Raw genomic sequence first — 20,842 nt, 5'->3', positions numbered from 1 at the left:
CGCCCTGGCCCAGGGGGACAGAGAGACACTCTGTTCCCACGTGGCCCTCCAGGACATGGCTCTGACTTCTCTCCTGCCAACAGAGCCAGCATCCAGGGGTGAGTGTGGGGGCCCCAGTGGCTTGGCTCCGGGAACCTCCCACCAGGCCTCCCCCGCCACTCTGGGCCTTCTGAGAGCCATGGAAACCAAAGCTGTCCTCGCCTCTTACCTCCAGTTCTGTTATTGGGCCAAATGGAGACCCCGCAGCCCTGGTCATCCAGAGAGAGGGGAAGGGGAGGAGGTCGACGGAGGGCTCCGTCTCCCAGGCCTCTGCCAGCCGGGGCAGCGATCAATGGGACAGGGTTGGCCTTTTATGTGGCTTTTGGGGTCTGGACGGTGTAAGGTATAGTTTGGGTCGAGGCAGAAAGAGGAACGACAATCTCAACAGAAATAGGTTACCTTTATTCAGGCAAGGAGGGGCGACAGCCGGCCTAACAACCAGGCTGATCCGGAGAGGGATCAGGGAGTCTCCATATTTGTAGGGAGGCTTGTGGTAGCGATAAGGGAAAGGTTACTCAGGCAGGATGTTTTGGTTATTTTTTATTTGAGCTGGCATTTGTGGTTGGGCAGGGGGTGATAAGTCTTCCGGGCAGATGTAGGGGGTGAAAGGTTTCTGGACAAGGGGTGATTAAGTCTTCTGGGCAGGAGTAGGGGGTGGAAGGTTTCTGGACAAGGGGTGATAAGTCCCAGAAAGATGCAACTGGCCTGGAGCATCAGGGTGGGACCTAAAGTTCTGTTTTGTTTTCTCCAAAGTTAGATGATTCAGCAAGGGCCTTTGAAACTGCTGTTTTCTTTTCTAGGCCCAAAAGACTCCTTCAGACCGGGCTGTAAGGGGCTCAAACCTGGATCAGAGATCAGGTTGGTTCAAGGTCTCCATGTGGTGGAGACAGGACTCATTCACCCCGGGGAGAGGGCCTGGTTGTGGATGGGGAGGAGGTAAGAAGGGTTGCCAGGTGTAGAAAGGGGTTGGCAGGCACGAGAGGGACACAGGGGCTCCAGGGCTGTGCTCAGTCGCTTCAGTCGTGTCTGACTCTTTGCAACCCCGTGAACTGTGGCCCGCCAGGCTTATCTGTCCATGGGATTCCCCAGGCAAGAATACTGGAATGGGTTGCCATTCCCTCCTCTGGGGGCTATTCCTACCAGTGATCCAACCACAGCCCCCTGCATCTCCTGCATTGGCAGGTGGACTCTACCACTCGGCCACCGGGAAAGCCCTGTCTTGGTCCCAGACGCATACTCATTTGTGTCTTTCCTAAGCCAGGACTTTCGGTGGTAGGCGCTGAGGGGCAGGCCTGTGAGAACAAAACCTCTGCTTGTGGGTGAGCCCAGCTGGCTGCCTAGCACCAGCTCTGAAACTCTGCCTCTTGGTACAAAGCTACTCTGCCAGGGGAGGGTTTTTTTAATTGTTAGGTGAAGTGGCAGATGTGAAAAGATCTCAGAACACAATCGTTCTTAGTTGTAAGTAGAAGTGTTTGGTGGTTGGGCATGTCGTATACAGGGAAGACCCTGCTCCCTGATGTTGACAAGCCTCCTGCAGGGGTTCAGTGGGCGGCTCATCCTGGATCTGTCTCATTCATCCAAGGCTCCCAGGAGCACAGAAACCACACATTGGAAAAAAAGAGTGCAGAGGGAATTTCCTGCTGGTCCAGTGATGAGTAGCAGTTTCGCTGCTGTGACCCGAGCTTACTTCCTGGTTGAGGAACTAAGATCCCCACCAGGGAGGCTTCAGCTTGTGTGGCCTCCACTGTCTTGGTCCCTTGAATGCATGCGTGCGTGCTCAGTCACGTCTGACTATTTGGGACCCCATGCACTATACCCCGCCAGACTCCTCTGTCCTTGGGATTTCCCAGGCAAGAACACTGGAGTGGGGTGTCTTTTCATTCTCCAGGGGATCTTCCCGACTCAGGAATCAGCTCCCACATTAGCAGGTGGATCCTTAAACAATGAGCCACCTGGGAAGCCCCGGTATATATTTACCGGGGCTTAAAACAAGAGGTAATAAACAGAAAGTGATGTTAGTGTGAGGTCCGAGCTGGGACAGGAAGCAAGTGACTTCTGAAAGGGAAAATCAGTCAAAAACCAGGCAACACTTGTTGAACCAGGAGCAGCCCAGGAAACAGTGGCTGCTGGAAGCTGGACCTCAGCCACCCTGTTTACCCATCACAGCATCACCCGTTTGCTGATACAGGTAAGGTGATGCTCCCTGCTTCTCTCTTGGCAGAGTGGAAAGGGCTTGGGATAGATTGTCAATCAACACTTGAGTTCTTGTTCTTTCTCTCTCTCTCTCCCCTTGAGCCCAGGGGCTGTAATTGCTACAAAATTTCCTCCGGCTGGTTGGTTTTTGCATGAGGACCTCAGTCAGCCATCTCTCTGAATCCAACAGCCTATTGCTTTGTGGTTATTTTCTCTTTTTGTCCTTTCTCTTCCTCTCCTGCTCTGTCAACCACACAACCCTCTTAGAAGCCTGGGGCTGCCTTCCTGCCATGGCCCACGTGGGTCCAGGTCATCTGGACTGAGCTCAGAGCTGATGCTTAGGGGACAAGTATAGTCCCCAGCCTCTTGGAGTCACACTCAAGGTTCCTGATGAATCCCATTCAATGAAGTCCTACCTGGTTAGAAGGGACTTTCCTACCCTGTGGCTCATAGTCTCAAGGAGCCTCTTCTTTCTAGATATGTGGGAATTTCTCTTTTCCCTTTGTATTCTTTTTGTGAAATTTACTATGTGACACATAATGAACACATCTATGTAACATGCATGTGTATTGCACAGTAAGATAATGTAACGATCAGCCCTGAACCCAACACTCAACCCAAGGACGAAGTACCACTAAACTTTCCATCTACCTACTGTGCTACTCACCTCCCACCCAGACATAAATAACCAGCCTCCCAAAGTCTGTTTTTATTGTTCTCTTGATTCTTTCTTTAATTTAGTGCTTTATCACATATGCATTTATTTTCATTTGATGTAATAGTTCTATAACATAAACTGTGTGCCAGCTACTGTTTTGAATACTTGTTAATATTGTCATTTAATTAGTTTAATCTATACACCATTCCCATAAGGAATGTGCTATGGTTAATCCCATTTTACAGAAGAGAAAACTGAGGCACACAGAGATTAAAGCGACATGCTCGGGGTCATACAGACAGTAAGCAGGGGACAGGTCTTCTGGTTCTTAGGCAAGAGTTTCTCTAGGGCATATATCTAAGGGTGGAATTGTGGGTTATAGGGAATGGCACTATTCAGCATTAGAAGATAATGCCTGATTATTTCTCAGAGAACCAAAATACACTCTCACCAGCAATATATGAGTTCCTATTGACCCACAGCCTTTTCAACAATTAGTCTTGACTTTCTTAACTTCTGCCAATCTAGTAGATATAAAGTGGTTCCTCATTGTGGTTTTAATTTCCCTTGCTCTTACTGAGTAAAAGCATCATTAGTTGAGACATTTTGTTTTCTTTGAAATGTTCATTATGTCTTTAATATACTCAAAATTCTCAGTTGTTTGTTCTAGCAGTGGTGATGTTGAGGTCTCGCTTAGGAAATCCTTCCTTTCCCCAAGGACGTAAACGTACTCTCCTGTATTTTCTTATGGATTTCCCTGGTGGCTCAGCGGTAAAGAATCTGCCTGCAAGCCAGGAGCCACTGCAGGAGGGGAGGCCTGGGTCAGGAAGATCTCCTGAAGTAGGAAATGGCAACCCACTCCAGTATTCTTGCCTGGGAGATCCCATGGACAGTGGAGCCTGGCAGTCTACAGTTCCCTGGGTCACAGAGTTGGACACGACTGAGTGACTAAGTATATATTTTCTTATAAAAGTTTTTAAAGTGTTCTCTTTAAGTTAGATAGAATTGATTTCTCCATTCCAGGTGAGGAATGAAGGGATACATCCCTCCCAATGAAGGGATCAATGTAGGGATATGTTTCCCATCCTTTTTCTCCACATAGTTGACCAGTTGATCAAGCATCATTCATTTTTATCTCCTTCTCCACCCGGTGATCTCCAGGGCCATTTTTGTCAGGTGTGTGAGTTTCATGCAAGACTATTTCTGGGCACTTTACTGTTCCACTGGTTAATTTGCCTTCATCTACACTAAAATTATATGTTACAGTAAGTCTTAATATTTAGTAGAGCAAATCCCCTCATTTTATTCTTCTTTAGGGGTGTCTTGGTCCTTTTGTTCTTTCCATAATAAGGTTTAGAATCATCTTTTGTTTTCCATGAAATCCCTTATTTGGATCCATTGAAATTGCATTAAATCTGTAGGAAGAAAATTGTCCTCATTATAATATTGAATCCCTTAGTCACGAACATGGGTGGGTTCTACATCTATTTAAATTGTGTTCAATGTCTTTCAATTGTGTTTTATAACTTTCTGACTTTAAGTCTTATATTCTGCCATCTTTTTGTTTCTGTATATGTATTACTTCTATCTTTTTGCTACTATACATAGTGTGCTTTTTAAACTACTTTTTTTTCCTGGATACTCCATGCAGCATGCAGATCAAACCTGTGGCCCCTGCAGAATAAGTGCAGAGTCTTAACCACTGGACCACCAGGGAAGTCCTAAATTACATTTTTGTATGTTACTGTTCTATACAAAAACAATTTCTTTTTGGATATTGATCTTACAGCTAGCTGTCTTGCTAAAATCTCTGATTATTTTGAATCATTTGTCTGATCATTCATTTGAATGTTCTATCTAGGCATCCATATCATATGAAAACACTGATGATTTTGCTCTTTTCCCATCCCTAAGCCTTTAATTTCTTTTTCTTCTCTTACTATATTGTCAAGGACATGTGGTAAAATGTTAACATAGAAGCAAAGATAGTGGGCATCCTTGTTTGGGTCCAGATTTTAAAGGAAATGCCCCTAAGATTTACTCATTAAAAAAATAATACAGATGTTAAAAAAATAATAGTACATATGCAAACTTTTTCTGAGTTTCCTTTATCATGTTAAGGATATTTCCTTCTAGTCTGCTAAGAGGTTTTATCATGAAAGAATATTGAATGTCATCATTTTTTTTTCTAGATCTGTTAAGATGATCATATTTTTTTCTTCTTAAATCTGTAACATAAGATTTTAGTTTGGACTCCTTCAGAGTAGAGCCTGCAACAAGGACTTCAGTTCAGGTAGATTACTGAATTATTGAGGCCAGGAAGTAGGGAGTGAAGGAGTAAGACTGAACCAGGGGAGAGAAAGCCAATAGAAGATGCATAACTGATGTTGTAGGTGTAAGCAAAGGGAGTTCAAGCCTTTCAGAATCTCTGATAGGTCTACAGAATGCTGGCTAGAACTGCCTCCCCAAAAGAAAGAGGCTGGACCATGTTTCTCCTAGCTCTTGGCCTCTCCTTGGTTGAGGGTTTCATGTTAGGGAATCTGACACTCCTAGGCTTCTAAGAAACATTAACAGGTATCTAAGTGACTCCTAAAGCATTGAAGAAGACCCTGAGGCAAAAAAGCAAAAAGGAAACATGGTATAAACTTGAGGTGGGGTCATGGAACATAAGGTGAGTCTCAGGTTGCAGGAAATTCTCTGCTGTAAATACAGAGGATTTCAGAGCAGGGCAGAAGTATCGTGACATAAAGCACCAAAGTTTACTATTCCCGACAATAATAAATGACATTTGCAGCTTTCTCTTCTATTGTGCGACCAGCTTTTCATAGCTAAGCCTAACTTGGATATGATGTCTAATATTTGTAACACATGGCTAGATTTGGTTTGTTTGTGTTTTTATTTTGCATTTGTATTCATGAGTGACACTGGCTTCTAATTTTTCTATTTCATCCTATTCTTGTCTCATTTTGGTATTAAGGTTCTTCTGGCCTCTTAGAAAGAGTGTGTTCCTGCTATTTTCATTCTCAGAGATAGTTTTTGTAAGATTAGAATTATCCCTACTTAAACTTCTGTAATGCTATCTAGACTTGATATTTTCTTTGTGGGAAGATTTCAAATTATGGATGTAATTTCTATAATAGTTGTAGAACTATTTAAACTTTTTATTTCTTCTTCAATCAAGTTAGGTACTTTTTGTGTGTCCGCAAAGATTGGACACGACTGAACTGAACTGACTTTTTCTAAGACTTGGTCTACTTGGTTTCATATTTCTTGGCATAAATGATTTATAAGTTTTTAATTTTTTTAAGTTTTTAATTTTTAAGCTTATTGAAGATTTACTGCTGCTGCTGTTGCTGATGCTAAGTCGCTTCAGTAGTGTCTGACTCTGTGCGACCCCATAGAGGGCAGCCCACCAGGCTCCCCCGTCCCAGATTTACAATGTTGTGTAAATTAATTTTCAGTTATGGTAAAATACACCCAACACAAAATGCACCACTTAACTGTTTTTAAATGTTCATTTGGTTGGGTTACATTCACAACGTTTCACGATGGATCTCAAAACTTTTTTATCTCACAAAACTGAAAGTCTATACCCATTAAACAAACAACTCACCATTTCCCCCTGCCCCCAGGCCCTGGCAACCACTGTTCTGCTTTCTGTTTCTATGAATCTATAGTCTTCTTCTTTTGTGAATTGCAAGATACATTACTGTAAATTTTTAGACTGGCTTGTAATATACAGTATTATGTAACCTTCAGGTGTTCTACACAGTGGTTTGGTATTTGCATACTTTATGCAGTTATCACAATAAGTCTAGTATCCACCTGCTTCCATACAAAGTTATTCCGGTGTTACTGACCATATTCCTCATGCTGTGTTACATCCCTGTGGCTTCCTCTGTAATTGGTGCTTTGCCCCTCTTAATCCCATTCATCTGTTTTGGACCCTCCTCGGCCCCTTCACCTCCAGCAACCACCCCTTTATTCTCTATATGTAGGAGCCTGGCTTTGGTTTTGTCTGTTTTGTTTTTCAGATTCTGCATATGTGTGAGATCACATGGTGTTTGTCTTTCTCTGTCTGAGTCGTTGCACTTGGCATAACACCCTCTAGGTCTGTCCGTGTTGTCGAAAATGGCAAGATTTCAGTCTTTATGGCTGAATAATATTCCATTGTGTATTATACCAAACCCATCTTTACTCATGCATCTATGGATGAACATTCAGGAGGCTTTCACATGTTGCTACTGGAAATGATGCCACAGTGGACATTGATGCACATGTATGTCCTCGAATTAGTGCTTTTGTTTTCTTCAGGAGGATACCCAGAAGTGAAATGGCTGGATCATACGGCAGTTCTATTTCTAATTTTTGAGGCACCTCTACACATTTCTCCACAGCATTCGCACCAATTTACAATCCCACCAGGAGGACACAAGGGCTCCCCTTTCTCCACACCCTTGCCAATGTTTTTATTTGTTGTCTTTGATGATAACCATTCTGACAGTGGTGGGGTGATGTCTCATTGTGGCTTTGATGTGCCTTTCCCTCATGATGAATGATGCTGAGCATCTTTTCACATTCGCTTCATTATTCATAATAGAGAGATGTATTAAAATTTCTTGCTATGATGATGGTTTTATCTCTTTGTTGTTCCTTCAAGCTAAGTGCTTACAAGTTTACAACAATTATAATTTCTGTATGAATTGACCGTTTAATCTAGGTACTCATTGTATCCCTAAAAAATATTTTTGTCTTAAAATTCCTTTTTCTTTGATATGAATAGACCTTTCCCGGCTTTTCTTTTGGTTAGCTTTTGCCTGGTATATCTTTTTTCATTCTTCGACTGTCAACCATTCCACACTCTTACTCATTAGATGTGTCTCATAAACAATGTAGAACTGGGTTTTGTGTTTAAATATTCCTAAAGGGTAATCCGAGGAACTTCCCTGGTGGTCCAGTGGCTAAGACTTCCAGCTCCAACGCATGGGGTCTGGGTTCCATCGCTGGTCAGAGAACTAGATCCCGCATGCCAGAACTAAGACTTGGTGCAGCCAAGTAAATACATGTATATTTTTAAAATGTAATCTGACATGAGAATTTAGAAAGCACTGAGACCATGACTTCCTCTAAAGCTGCTAAAAACTGAGTTTAAAAACCTGCAGGTTCTTTATTTTTGCCTATGCCACCTGCATATGTAATGCCCATATGGACTGTTAGTTCCCCAGACCAGGGATCAAACACTTGGAAGCAGAGTCTTAACAACTGGACCACCAGGGAAGTCATAAAGGCCTGCATTTGCAACAACCATCCATGGCTGACAAGCATCCTGACCCAGAAGGCTGCCTTCCAAGGCAGTGTGTTTGAGCTATTTTTCTGTCGTTGTTCCGCCTCTAAGTCATGTCGACTCTTTCAACCCCATGGACTGTAGCACACCAGCTCCTCTGTCCTCCACTCTCTCCATTTTTTTTTTTTTAGTAGACTTCTTTTTAGAAGAGCAGTTTTAGGCTTAGAGCAAAACTTAGGGGAAATAGACACTTGCCACATACCTCTTGTCACCACACATGCACAGCCTCTCCTGTTACCAATATCCCCCACCAGAGTGGTCCATTTCTCATGACTGATGAGCCTGCATTGACACGTCATTATCACCCAAATATCATAGTTGACATTACGGTTCAGTCTTGGTGTGTACATTCTGTGGGTTTGGGCAAGTGTGTGCTGACACATATGCACCATTGTAGTAGCAAACAGAGCGGCTTTTCCGTCCTAAAGTCCTCTCTGCTCTTTCAGTCCATGTCTCCCTCCCTTTAATTCCTGGCAACCACCAATTCTCCAACCAACCACTCCTCATTCCTAAATTCTCACTGCCGTTCCATCACCTAATATCGTTTGATTTAGGCAAGTTATTAATTCACCTGAGCCCTGAACTTCCTCGAATGCACAATCAACATTGGTAGATTTGGTGTGATAATGAGACGATGTATAAAACCATAACTTTGTCCCTAACAGAGAATAGGCATCAGTTAAATGCTAGTTTCCTTTTCCTTCCTCCTTGAATTGGTAACGTGAAGTCACATTTAGCTAAGAAAAGAGACAAGAAAGTGCCTGGGGACCGTGTGCATCACCAGAAATGTAAAAGGGGAGGGGCAGAGGACAGGGGAGAATGTCCAGCTACGGCCTCCCAAACCCTCTTTCGAACTTGGAACGTCGGTCCCTTTTGACACCAAAAAAGTGTCCTGTGGGATTCGGGGCTCCCCAGATTTGGGGCCCCGTGTGCACACACATCACACACACATGAGCCCCGGGTGCCCGCCCCAATCCTGAGGGCAGAGTGCCAGGAGGACTAGGAATGTCCTGCTTATCAGCTGACTCCTGGCTTCCTCTGCCCAGCTTCTTGCAGACTTGTAGCCCTGGGAGATGGCCTTCCATGTGGCCTCCCCAAGATCACAGATAATGAGAGGAAATATGGTCATCAGCTTACAGAGGCTGGGGGTTCAGGACTGCAGCTGTAAGTCCTCCCCAGCCGCCTGCCTGACCGGAGCCCTTCATCTCTCTGCAGGCAGTCCTCAGCTGTTCCCTGTGAGCCTGCAGAGGCCACCCGAGATGTCCCCTTTTGGTGGCTGGGGAACGCTCACAGCCTTTCTCGCCCTGCTCTGCTGCCAAGGTGAGCCTGGGGGTCCAGACTGGGTGTGTTCCCACCAGAGGTTAGGTGTGGAGAAGGGGGTCCTGGTCCCGAAGTCTTTGAGGCTTTAGCACAGCGGCTGCCCACCATGGGTGTGGGATGCTATGCAAGCCTGGTTTCCCCATGACCCCATGACCCCGAGGCAGCAGATGGGGGACTTGGCCTTCACACTTCAGGCTGAACAGGCTCCATAACTTCAGGGTGTGTGGATGTGGCAGGTCGTGGAGACTGATGGGAGACCAAGGAGGCTGGGGCTCAAGGGAAAGTGAGGGCACGTCCCAGCGGGTCTTCAGAGGTGGCCCAGTGGACAGCAGAGGTCAGTGGAGGGCATCGTCTTCTGCTGACCATCAACGTGCAAACGAAGCCCCTTCTGGGTGGTCCAGGGGACGGGGAAGGAGAATGCCTCCAGGTGTGAGCACTCTGTTTTGGAAAACCTGTCAGGTGCCTTCATGACGACCATGCAGGAAAGGGATTACTAGCCCATTTGACAGATGGAGAAACTGAGGCTCAGAAAAGGAAAGCACTTTGCCCAAGGCCACAGAGCTGGCAAACTCGGGATTCAAAGGCAGCTCTCTCTCTCTCCCTAGAGAACCTTTCTCTTTCCCCAGCTGAGGGCTAGGTGGGGGCGTGAGGGTGTGGCGGGAACACAGGACAGAGCACAGGCCCAGCTGGCCGAGATCAGTTATGATTCTTGGCCTTCTTCCTCGCTGGGCTCCAGCCATCCTGGTGTCTTCTCCACCAGGGTCTTGGCGCTGCTAGTTTTCTGCCCTCTGCAGACACTGGCAACCAAGCTCCCCCATTTCCTTCCTCCTTTCCTCAAACGTCTGTTTCCATGAAACCTGTCCTGAGCACAGTATTTAACGTAGCAGCCCCACCCCACACCCTATTTCCCCTCTTGGGTGCTACCCACCAACTGGCAGGCTGGCTAGTTCGCTTGTTGGTTACTCTGTGTCCTTCACGGCAGTGCGAGCTCCACAAGGGCAAGCTTTGAAGAGCCTAGAACGGTGCCTGCCACACAGCTGGTATTATACAAGGATTTGCAGAAGAGAGGAAAGGAGTGAGGGGGAAGCTGAACTCATGGACATGGGGCCTGAGAGGACAAGCTTCCCTCCAGTTCAGGGAAGCTTTAGCAGAAAGGGGTCAATTGGGCTGGGGGGCGAGTTCGAATATACTCTGCATGGGGATAGAAGATGTGCATGAGGAAGACTCACCTGGAGGGGACAAGCTGGAAGAGCAGTCAGGGGCAGGGAGACAGCTAGGGCACCTCCCCATTGGCCTAGACCAGAGGCAGTAATGTGTGATCAAGAGGGAGGAGCAGAAGAGACCCGTTGATGAGACTGCTAATCGTGGGCAGCCCCACCGGGCAGGGCAGCGGGAGTGTCTGCTGAGCAGTGTTTTCTGTCCTTCCAGGGTCTGGTGAGAAGGCGTTCGAGGGGCCAGAGCACCTGATGGTGGGGTCTGGAGAGTTTCAGGTGATTAATTGCACTGCCAGTTGCACAGACCCCAAGAGCCTTGTTCTAGAGACACACCTAAACAAGACACTCCTGGAGAGCCAGGCTCAGTGGAAGCTGTTCAAGGTCTACAACATCTCCAAGGATGAGCACCTCGTGTGCAGTTTCATCTGTGCCGGCAAGCAGGAGACGAAAGTTTTCAACATCACCGTGTTCTGTGAGTGTCTCCCACGGGGCCCTGCTCCCCGAGGCCGGAGCCTGTGTCTGCAAACCCACAACGAGCTGCTCTGTCACTGCTCCTGGGCACTCTCCTATGGCCTGCACTTCCCTGGGCTCCTGGGTCCAGGCCACAGGCTCAGAATCTGCTCACACCCTCCCCTGGCCTCCTAGATCCCTGCCAGCAATCAGGATTTTGAGTTTGCTCAGGAGTGAACAATCCAAGTAAGTTTTAAACAAATCTAAAAATCCATTTCCAGAGTCTCCTCCCAGTAAGGGAGCACCCCCAATCACCAGAGTACCCCACATCCCATGACAAGAAACAGGGACCCCATCAGGAGGGCTGGCACACTCTCCAGTAACCTATTCACCTTCTGGAGAGAAGGTCATGGTCTATTCTTCCCCTGAGGGCTCTTTCCAAATGTGTGACCATCACACACACACACCTGGCCACCGGCCACAGAGACCATGGAGAGACCAGGGTTTTCCCAGAAGCTCGGACCCAGGGTATCACTCAGAACTGTCATCAGTGGACAAATGAGGAGAAAGATGTCCTAAATCTACCACATTATCCTGGGGCAATGGAGGCTAGGTATTCTAGTTCAAAAATGAACCCAGGGAGGTGTCCTGGTGGTCCAGTGGCTAAGACTATGCATTCCCAATTCAGTGGACCCGGTTTTGATCCCTGGTTGGAGAAGGCAATGGCACTCCACTCCAGTACTCTTGCCTGGAAAATCCCATGGATGGAGGCTGGTAGGCTCCAGTCTATGGGGTCACTAAGAGTCGGGCGGGCGACTTCACTTTCAGTTTTCACTTTCATGCATTGGAGAAGGAAATGGCAACCCACTCCAGTATTCTTGCCTGGAGAATCCCAGGGACGGCGGAGCCTGGTGGGCTGCTGTCTGTGGAGTCGCACAGAGTCACTCACAGCTGAATTGACTTAGCAGCAGCAGCAGCTGCAGGGAACTAGATCCCATATACCACACCTAAGACCTGGAACAACAAAAGAAAGAAATCTTTTTTTTTTTCTTTTTTTTAAAGGGAACTCAGGGTACCATGGAGTTTAATAGCTAAGGGATAGAGATATTTTTAAACCTGATCCTGAAAACCAAGGCAGCTCTGACTCTTGCCCCCGCCCCTAAAGACTCTCACAATTCATGGCCCCATTCCAGTGAGTACTCCCTTCTAAGTCTCTCTCAACAAAACCATCCAACTGTTTCATTTTTGAAATTTCTATTGAATTTATGGAGAAGAAAGAGACACAGCCAAAACTTTTATCTTTCTAGTTGACTGAACTGATTCTGAACCTTTTCTTTGGAGACACCAGGGCACCTCCTTTCTTGTCCGTTGCAGAAGTCATCAGGTCCCTGAAACTACCACCCAGGACATCGTTCACCCTGAACTGCTTCCTCCGTCCAGCCCCAGCCCACTTCCTGAGAACACCGTGGTCACAGGGGATGATCTGGGCTGGGTGGCGCCTGCCCGAGCTGCACCCCCATCCTGAGCAGACCTCCCTTCCGCTTTCCTGCAGACCCTCCAAAGCAAGTGCTGCTGACGCTGTCGCACACCTCAGTGGCCGTAGGGACACTGTTCACCATCGAGTGCAGGGTCCCCGCCGTGGCACCCCTCGAAGGCCTCACTGTCACCCTGCTCCGTGGTACTGAGATCTTGTACAATCAGACCTTTGTGGGGACAGCACGTTTCCCCCGAGATGCCGTGGTCACCCACCACACCACAGCTCACAGGGAAGACGGCCTCCATAACTTCTGGTGCGAGGCCTGGATGGACCTGCGCTCTCGTGGCGGTGGCCTTGTCCACAGAGTCTCAGATCCCCAGAGGCTTGAAGTCAAAGGTGAGGGGGAGCCCACAGATCAGGAGCGGGGACATTTGGTTTCAGCCCTTCAGGGGAAGAAACGCCTTCGCCCCACTCTCTGCCAGCTCAGGGGAGGCACTCGGGGAAACGGCACTTGATCCCTGGGGTTACCTGGAGCTCCTGGCGAGTTCCAGCTTGGACCCTGACTAGTTGCTTGGTCATGAGTGAGTTGGGTGACCTTAACCAAGTGAAGCTCGTCTCTCTGGCCTTGACCCCTCCCTGCAATGATAAATTTGACCTGTCTGACCCCTAAGGTCCCCTGGAGTCCCACTTCTGTGACCCTAGATGGCCAGGATCCTCTTTGTCTTCAGAGAGTTTGGCCAAAGCTCCCTCATCTCTGCCCAGGGAGGGGCTTGGCATGGACCACGCCACAGCGCAGACCATGAGGTCTGGCAGTGCATGGCAAGGGGACCATCTGAGTCCATCTGCCCTCACGGTCTCACAGAGGCCGGCTGGTGGCCCAGACCCTGTCCTCCTTCCCTCCAGTGATAACACCATTTGCCACTCATCCCTGCAATGCAGAGTGACAGCAGGCTGCCCAGGGGTGGGTGGGTGGGTGACGGGTAGACAGCTGCCCCTCTGGAGCCTGGCACCTGGGACCGGAGGACTTCTGTGACCTCTACCCCTTCTCTCCCCAGAGCCCGAGCCCAGCAACCAGATGGTGATCATGGTGACCGTGATAGTGCTGCTGCTCTTGTTTGTGACATTCGTCCCCCTGTGCTTATACAAACAATGGCAGAGAACTAACACGTGAGTGCAAGCCACTTAGAAGAAGCTGAGACAGAGCCACCAGGCACAGCCTATGTGAGCAGCGTGGCCACTGTCATGGCGGCCACTGGAACTCACTGTGGCTCCTTAGGGTGCGGTCCAGGCCTGGCTGAGGGACCATGTGAAGCAGCCTGAATACAAACACCTGGACTTAACCCCATGCCTTCGTGTCTCCCCCTGGGATTGGCCAGGAAGGGGAGCCACCAGGCCTGGCTGAACTTCTGTCTCCAAATGTCTCCTCAGCCTCCCTCCGCCCTCTCCTTCAGAGGTCTTCCTGAGCCCCAGCAAACCCAGGCCCTGGTGTGCCCCCAGGCCGGCCCGCCTGAGCACTAGGCACCCAGCCTCATGGGACCCTGAGTGACTTCCTCCTAAGGGAGGGTGGGGAGACCCGCCCTGGCACAGGGGGGCAGAGAGACACTCCGTTCCCACGTGGCCCTCCAGGACACGGCTCTGACTTCTCTCTTCTGCCAACAGAGCCAGCATCCAGGGGTGAGTGTGGGGGCCCCAGTGGCTTGGCTCCGGGATCCTCCCGCCAGGCCGCCCCCACCACTCTACAGATGATTTCAGAGGAGGGCAGAAGTACTGTGACATAAAGCACCAAAGTTTATTATTCCCAACAATAATAAATGACATTTGCAGCTTTCTCTTCTATCCTGCGACCAACTTTTCGTAGCTAAGCCTAACGTGGATATGAAGTCTAATATTTTTAACACATGGCTAGATTTGGTCTGTTTGTATTTTTCTTATTTTGCATTTGTAATCATGAGTGACACTAGCTTCTAATTTTTCTATTTCATCCTATTCTTGTCTCATTTTGGTATTAAGGTTCCACTGGCCTCTTAGAGCGTGTTCCTGCTATTTTCATTCTCAGAAAGAGTTTTTGTAAGATTAGAATTATTCCTACTTGAACTTCTGTAATGCTATCTAGACTTGATATTTTCTTTGTGGGGAGATTTCAAATTATGGACGTAATTTCTATAATAGTTGGACAACTGTTCAGGCTTTTTATTTCTTCTTCAATCAAGTTAGGTACTTTTTGGGTGTCCACAAAGAGTTGGACACGACCGAGCAACTCAACTGAACTGACTTTTTCCTAGACTTGGTCTACGTGGTTTCATATTTCTTGGCATAAATGATTTATAAGTTTTTAATTTTTGTACGTTTTAAATTTTTAAGTTTATTGAAGATTTACTGCTGCTGCTGCTGCTGCTGCTAAGTCGCTTCAGTAGTGTCTGACTCTGTGCGACCCCACAGAGGGCAGCCGACCAGGCTCCCCCGCCCCAGATTTGCAATGTTGTGTAAATTAATTTTCAATTGTGGTAAAATACACCCAACACAAAATGCACCACTTAACTGTTTTTAAATGTACATTTGGTTGGGTTACATTCACATTGTTTCACGATGGATCTCAAAACTTTTTTTTTTTAGTATTTTTTTATTTTATTATTATTTTTTTAAATTTTATTTTATTTTTAAACTATACATAATTGTATTAGTTTTGCAAATATCAAAATGAATCCGCCACAGGTATACATGTGTTCACCATCCTGAACCCTCCTCCCTCCTCCCTCCCCATACCATCCCTCTGGGTCATCCCAGTGCACTAGCCCTCAAAACTTTTTTATCTCACAAAACTGAAAGTCTATACCATTAAACAAACAACTCACCATTTCCCCCTGCCCCCAGGCCCTGGCAACCACTGTTCTGCTTTCTGTTTCTATGAATCTATAGTCTTCTTCTTTTGTGATTGCAAGATACATTTCTTCATATTTTTAGACTGGTTCATAATATACAGTATTATGTAACCTTCAGGTGTTCTACACAGGGGTTTGGTATTTGCCTACATTATGCAATTATCACCACAGTAAGTCTAGTGTCCACCTGCTTCCATACAAAGTTATTCTGGTGTTACTGACCATATTCCTCATGCTGTGTTACATCCCTGTGGCTTACTCTGTAATTGGTGCTTTGCTCCTCTTAAGCCCATTCATCTATTTTGGACCCTGCTCGGCCCCTTGCCTCCAGCAACCACCCATTTGTTCTCTATATGTAGGAGCCTGGCTTTGGTTTTGTTTGTTTTGTTTTTCAGATTCTGCATATATGTGAAATCACATGGTATTTGTCTTTCTCTGTCTGAGTCATTGCACTTGGCATAATACCCTCTACGTCTGTCCGTGTTGTCGAAAATGGCAAGATTTCATTCTTTATGGCTGAATAATATTCCGTTGTGTATTATACCAAACCCATCTTTATTCATGCATCTATGGATGAACATTCAGGAGGCTTTCACACGTTGGCTACTGGAAATGATGCCACAGTGGACAGTGGTGCACATGTATGTCGTCGAATTAGTGCTTTTGTTTTCTTCAGGAGGATAGCCAGAAGTGAAATGGCTGGATCATACGGCAGTTCTGTTTTTAATTTTTGAGGCACCCCTACACGTTTCTCCACAGCATTTACACCAATTTACAATCCCACCAGGAGGACACAAGGGCTCCCTTTTCTCCACACCCTTGCCAATGTTTTTATTTGTTGTCTTTGATGATAACCATTCTGACAGTGGTGGGGTGATGTCTCATTGTGGCTTTGATGTGCCTTTCCCTCCTGATGAATGATGCTGAGCATCTTTTCATGTTTGCTTCATTATTCATAATAGAGAGATGTTGTATTAAAATTTCTTGCTATGATGATGGTTTTATCTCTTTGTTGTTCCTTCAAGCTAAGTGCTTACAAGTTTACAACAGTTATAATTTCTGTATGAATTGACCGTTTAATCTAGGTACTCATTGTATCCCTGATAAATATTTTTTGTCTTAAAATTCCTTCTTCTTTGATATGAATAGACCTTTCCTGGCTTTTCTTTTGGTTAGCTTTTGCCTGGTATATCTTTTTTCATTCTTCGACTGTCAACCATTCGACACTCTTACTCACTAGATGTGTCTCATAAACAATGTAGAACTGGGTTTTGTGTTTAAATATTCCTAAAGGGTAATCCGAGGAACTTCCCTGGTGGTCCAGTGGCTAAGACTTCCAGCTCCAACGCATGGGGTCTGGGTTCCATCGCTGGTCAGGGAACTAGATCCCGCATGCCAGAACTAAGACTTGGTGCAGCCAAGTAAATACATGTATATTTTTAAAATGTAATCTGACATGAGAATTTAGAAAGCACTGAGACCATGACTTCCTCTAAAGCTGCTAAAAACTGAGTTTAAAAACCTGCAGGTTCTTTATTTTTGCCTATGCCACCTGCATATGTAATGCCCATATGGACTGTTAGTTCCCCAGACCAGGGATCAAACACTTGGAAGCAGAGTCTTAACAACTGGACCACCAGGGAAGTCATAAAGGCCTGCATTTGCAACAACCATCCATGGCTGACAAGCATCCTGACCCAGAAGGCTGCCTTCCAAGGCAGTGTGTTTGAGCTATTTTTCTGTCGTTGTTCCGTCTCTAAGTCATGTCGACTCTTTCAACCCCATGGACTGTAGCACACCAGCTCCTCTGTCCTCCACTCTCTCCATTTTTTTTTAGTAGACTTCTTTTTAGAAGAGCAGTTTTAGGCTTAGAGCAAAACTTAGGGGAAATAGAGACTTGCCACATACCTCTTGTCACCACACATGCACAGCCTCTCCTGTTACCAACATCCCCCACCAGAGTGGTCCATTTCTCATGACTGATGAGCCTGCATTGACACGTCATTATCACCCAAATATCATAGTTGACATTACGGTTCAGTCTTGGTGTGTACATTCTGTGGGTTTGGGCAAGTGTGTGCTGACACATAGGCACCATTGTAGTAGCAAACAGAGCGGCTTTTCCGTCCTAAAGTCCTCTCTGCTCTTTCAGTCCATGTCTCCCTCCCTTTAATTCCTGGCAACCACCAATTCTCCAACCAACCACTCCTCATTCCTAAATTCTCACTGCCGTTCCATCACCTAATATCGTTTGATTTAGGCAAGTTATTAATTCACCTGAGCCCTGAACTTCCTCGAATGCACAATCAACATTGGTAGATTTGGTGTGATAATGAGACGATGTATAAAACCATAACTTTGTCCCTAACAGAGAATAGGCATCAATTAAATGCTAGTTTCCTTTTCCTTCCTCCTTGAATTGGTAACGTGAAGTCACATTTAGCTAAGAAAAGAGACAAGAAAGTGCCTGGGGACCGTGTGCATCACCAGAAATGTAAAAGGGGAGGGGCAGAGGACAGGGGAGAATGTCCAGCTACGGCCTCCCAAACCCTCTTTCGAACTTGGAACATCGGTCCCTTTTGACACCAAAAAAGTGTCCTGTGGGATTCGGGGCTCCCCAGATTTGGGGCCCCGTGTGCACACACATCACACACACATGAGCCCCGGGTGCCCGCCCCACTCCTGAGGGCAGAGTACCAGGAGGACTAGGAATGTCCTGCTTATCAGCTGACTCCTGGCTTCCTCTGCCCAGCTTCTTGCAGACTTGTGGCCCTGGGAGATGGCCTTCCATGTGGCCTCCCCAGGATCACTCAGATAATGAGAGGAAATATGGTCATCAGCTTACAGAGGCTGGGGGTTCAGGACTGCAACTGTAAGTCCTCCCCGGCCGCCTGCCTGACCGGAGCCCTTCATCTCTCTGCAGGCAGTCCTCAGCTGTTCCCGGTGAGCCTGCAGAGGCCACCCGAGATGTCCTCTTTTGGTGGCCGGGGATCGCTCACAGCCTTTCTCGCCCTGCTCTGCTGCCAAGGTGAGCCTGGGGGTCCAGACTGGGTGTGTTCCCGCCAGAGGTTAGGTGTGGAGAAGGGGGTCCTGGTCCCGAAGTCTCTGAGGCTTTAGCACAGCGGCTGCCCACCATGGGTGTGGGATGCTATGCAAGCCTGGTTTCCCCATGACCCCATGACCCCGAGGCAGCAGATGGGGGACCTGGCCTTCACACCTGGGGCTGAACAGGCTCCATAACTTCAGGGTGTGTGGATGTGGCAGGTCGTGGAGACTGATGGGAGACCAAGGAGGCTGGGGCTCAAGGGAAAGTGAGGGCACGTCCCAGCGGGTCTTCAGAGGTGGCCCAGTGGACAGCAGAGGTCAGTGGAGGGCATCGTCTTCTGCTGACCATCAACGTGCAAACGAAGCCCCTTCTGGGTGGTCCAGGGGACGGGGAAGGAGAATGCCTCCAGGTGTGAGCACTCTGTTTTGGAAAACCTGTCAGGTGCCTTCATGACGACCATGCAGGAAAGGGATTACTAGCCCATTTGACAGATGGAGAAACTGAGGCTCAGAAAAGGAAAGCACTTTGCCCAAGGCCACAGAGCTGGCAAACTCGGGATTCAAAGGCAGCTCTCTCTCTCTCCCTAGAGAACCTTTCTCTTTCCCCAGCTGAGGGCTAGGTGGGGGCGTGAGGGTGTGGCGGGAACACAGGACAGAGCACAGGCCCAGCTGGCCGAGATCAGTTATGATTCTTGGCCTTCTTCCTCGCTGGGCTCCAGCCATCCTGGTGTCTTCTCCACCAGGGTCTTGGCGCTGCTAGTTTTCTGCCCTCTGCAGACACTGGCAACCAAGCTCCCCCCATTTCCTTCCTCCTTTCCTCAAACGTCTGTTTCCATGAAACCTGTCCTGAGCACAGTATTTAACGTAGCAGCCCCACCCCACACCCTATTTCCCCTCTTGGGTGCTACCCACCAACTGGCAGGCTGGCTAGTTCGCTTGTTGGTTACTCTGTGTCCTTCACGGCAGTGCGAGCTCCACAAGGGCAAGCTTTGAAGAGCCTAGAACGGTGCCTGCCACACAGCTGGTATTATACAAGGATTTGCAGAAGAGAGGAAAGGAGTGAGGGGGAAGCTGAACTCATGGACATGGGGCCTGAGAGGACAAGCTTCCCTCCAGTTCAGGGAAGCTTTAGCAGAAAGGGGTCAATTGGGCTGGGGGGCGAGTTCGAATATACTCTGCATGGGGATAGAAGATGTGCATGAGGAAGACTCACCTGGAGGGGACAAGCTGGAAGAGCAGTCAGGGGCAGGGAGACAGCTAGGGCACCTCCCCGTTGGCCTAGACCAGAGGCAGTAATGTGTGATCAAGAGGGAGGAGCAGAAGAGACCCGTTGATGAGACTGCTAATCGTGGGCAGCCCCACCGGGCAGGGCAGCGGGAGTGTCTGCTGAGCAGTGTTTTCTGTCCTTCCAGGGTCTGGTGAGAAGGCGTTCGAGGGGCCAGAGCACCTGATGGTGGGGTCTGGAGAGTTTCAGGTGATTAATTGCACTGCCAGTTGCACAGACCCCAAGAGCCTTGTTCTAGAGACACACCTAAACAAGACACTCCTGGAGAGCCAGGCTCAGTGGAAGCTGTTCAAGGTCTACAACATCTCCAAGGATGAGCACCTCGTGTGCAGTTTCATCTGTGCCGGCAAGCAGGAGACGAAAGTTTTCAACATCACCGTGTTCTGTGAGTGTCTCCCACGGGGCCCTGCTCCCCGAGGCCGGAGCCTGTGTCTGCAAACCCACAACGAGCTGCTCTGTCACTGCTCCTGGGCACTCTCCTATGGCCTGCACTTCCCTGGGCTCCTGGGTCCAGGCCACAGGCTCAGAATCTGCTCACACCCTCCCCTGGCCTCCTAGATCCCTGCCAGCAATCAGGATTTTGAGTTTGCTCAGAAGTGAACTGTTGGGGGCCAGAGTGAGGTACTCCGCCCATGGCAAAGGTCATGAGGAAGGAGGCTCGACATACGCAAAGGCGGGATCGAGCCTCAGGAGTCCCCCTGGAAATCCTCGAGCGTCTACCCCCATAACCAGAGCCTGCCTACTTTACTACTTTGTGCTCACCTACATCTCTGACTTTACGGGGGGCTGTCCCCCACCACCTCTTTTGGAGAAGGAGTTAACCTAGAACTCCAGTTAATAATAATTCCTGGGCGTGATAAGAGTGTTTTAACCTACAAACTCCTCTGAAGGTTCTCTAGCCTGCCTGACAGGCTTGTCCGGCCACATGTGATTGCTCA

At 47.9% G+C, this 20,842-nt stretch overlaps 1 protein-coding gene across 1 annotated transcript; it reads left to right on the top strand.

Moving 5' to 3' along the window:
* The first annotated feature begins 15 nt into the window (after positions 1–15).
* On the top strand, positions 16–20,124 carry LOC133232646 (intercellular adhesion molecule 2-like). Its single transcript, XM_061392362.1, has 9 exons — positions 16–98; positions 840–897; positions 2,142–2,227; positions 9,450–9,554; positions 10,983–11,240; positions 12,771–13,091; positions 13,751–13,862; positions 18,498–18,602; positions 20,032–20,124. Exons 1-9 carry the CDS (start codon positions 56–58, stop codon positions 20,039–20,041), a joined length of 1,098 nt encoding a protein of 365 aa, XP_061248346.1. The 5' UTR covers positions 16–55; the 3' UTR covers positions 20,042–20,124.
* Positions 20,125–20,842: the final 718 nt, after the last annotated feature.

Source organism: Bos javanicus, chromosome 19, assembly GCF_032452875.1.
Source record: "Bos javanicus breed banteng chromosome 19, ARS-OSU_banteng_1.0, whole genome shotgun sequence".
Taxonomy (NCBI): Eukaryota; Metazoa; Chordata; class Mammalia; order Artiodactyla; family Bovidae; genus Bos; species Bos javanicus.
The sequence above is the reverse complement of the archived record's forward strand: the minus strand, read 5'-3'. Positions and strand labels throughout refer to the sequence as shown.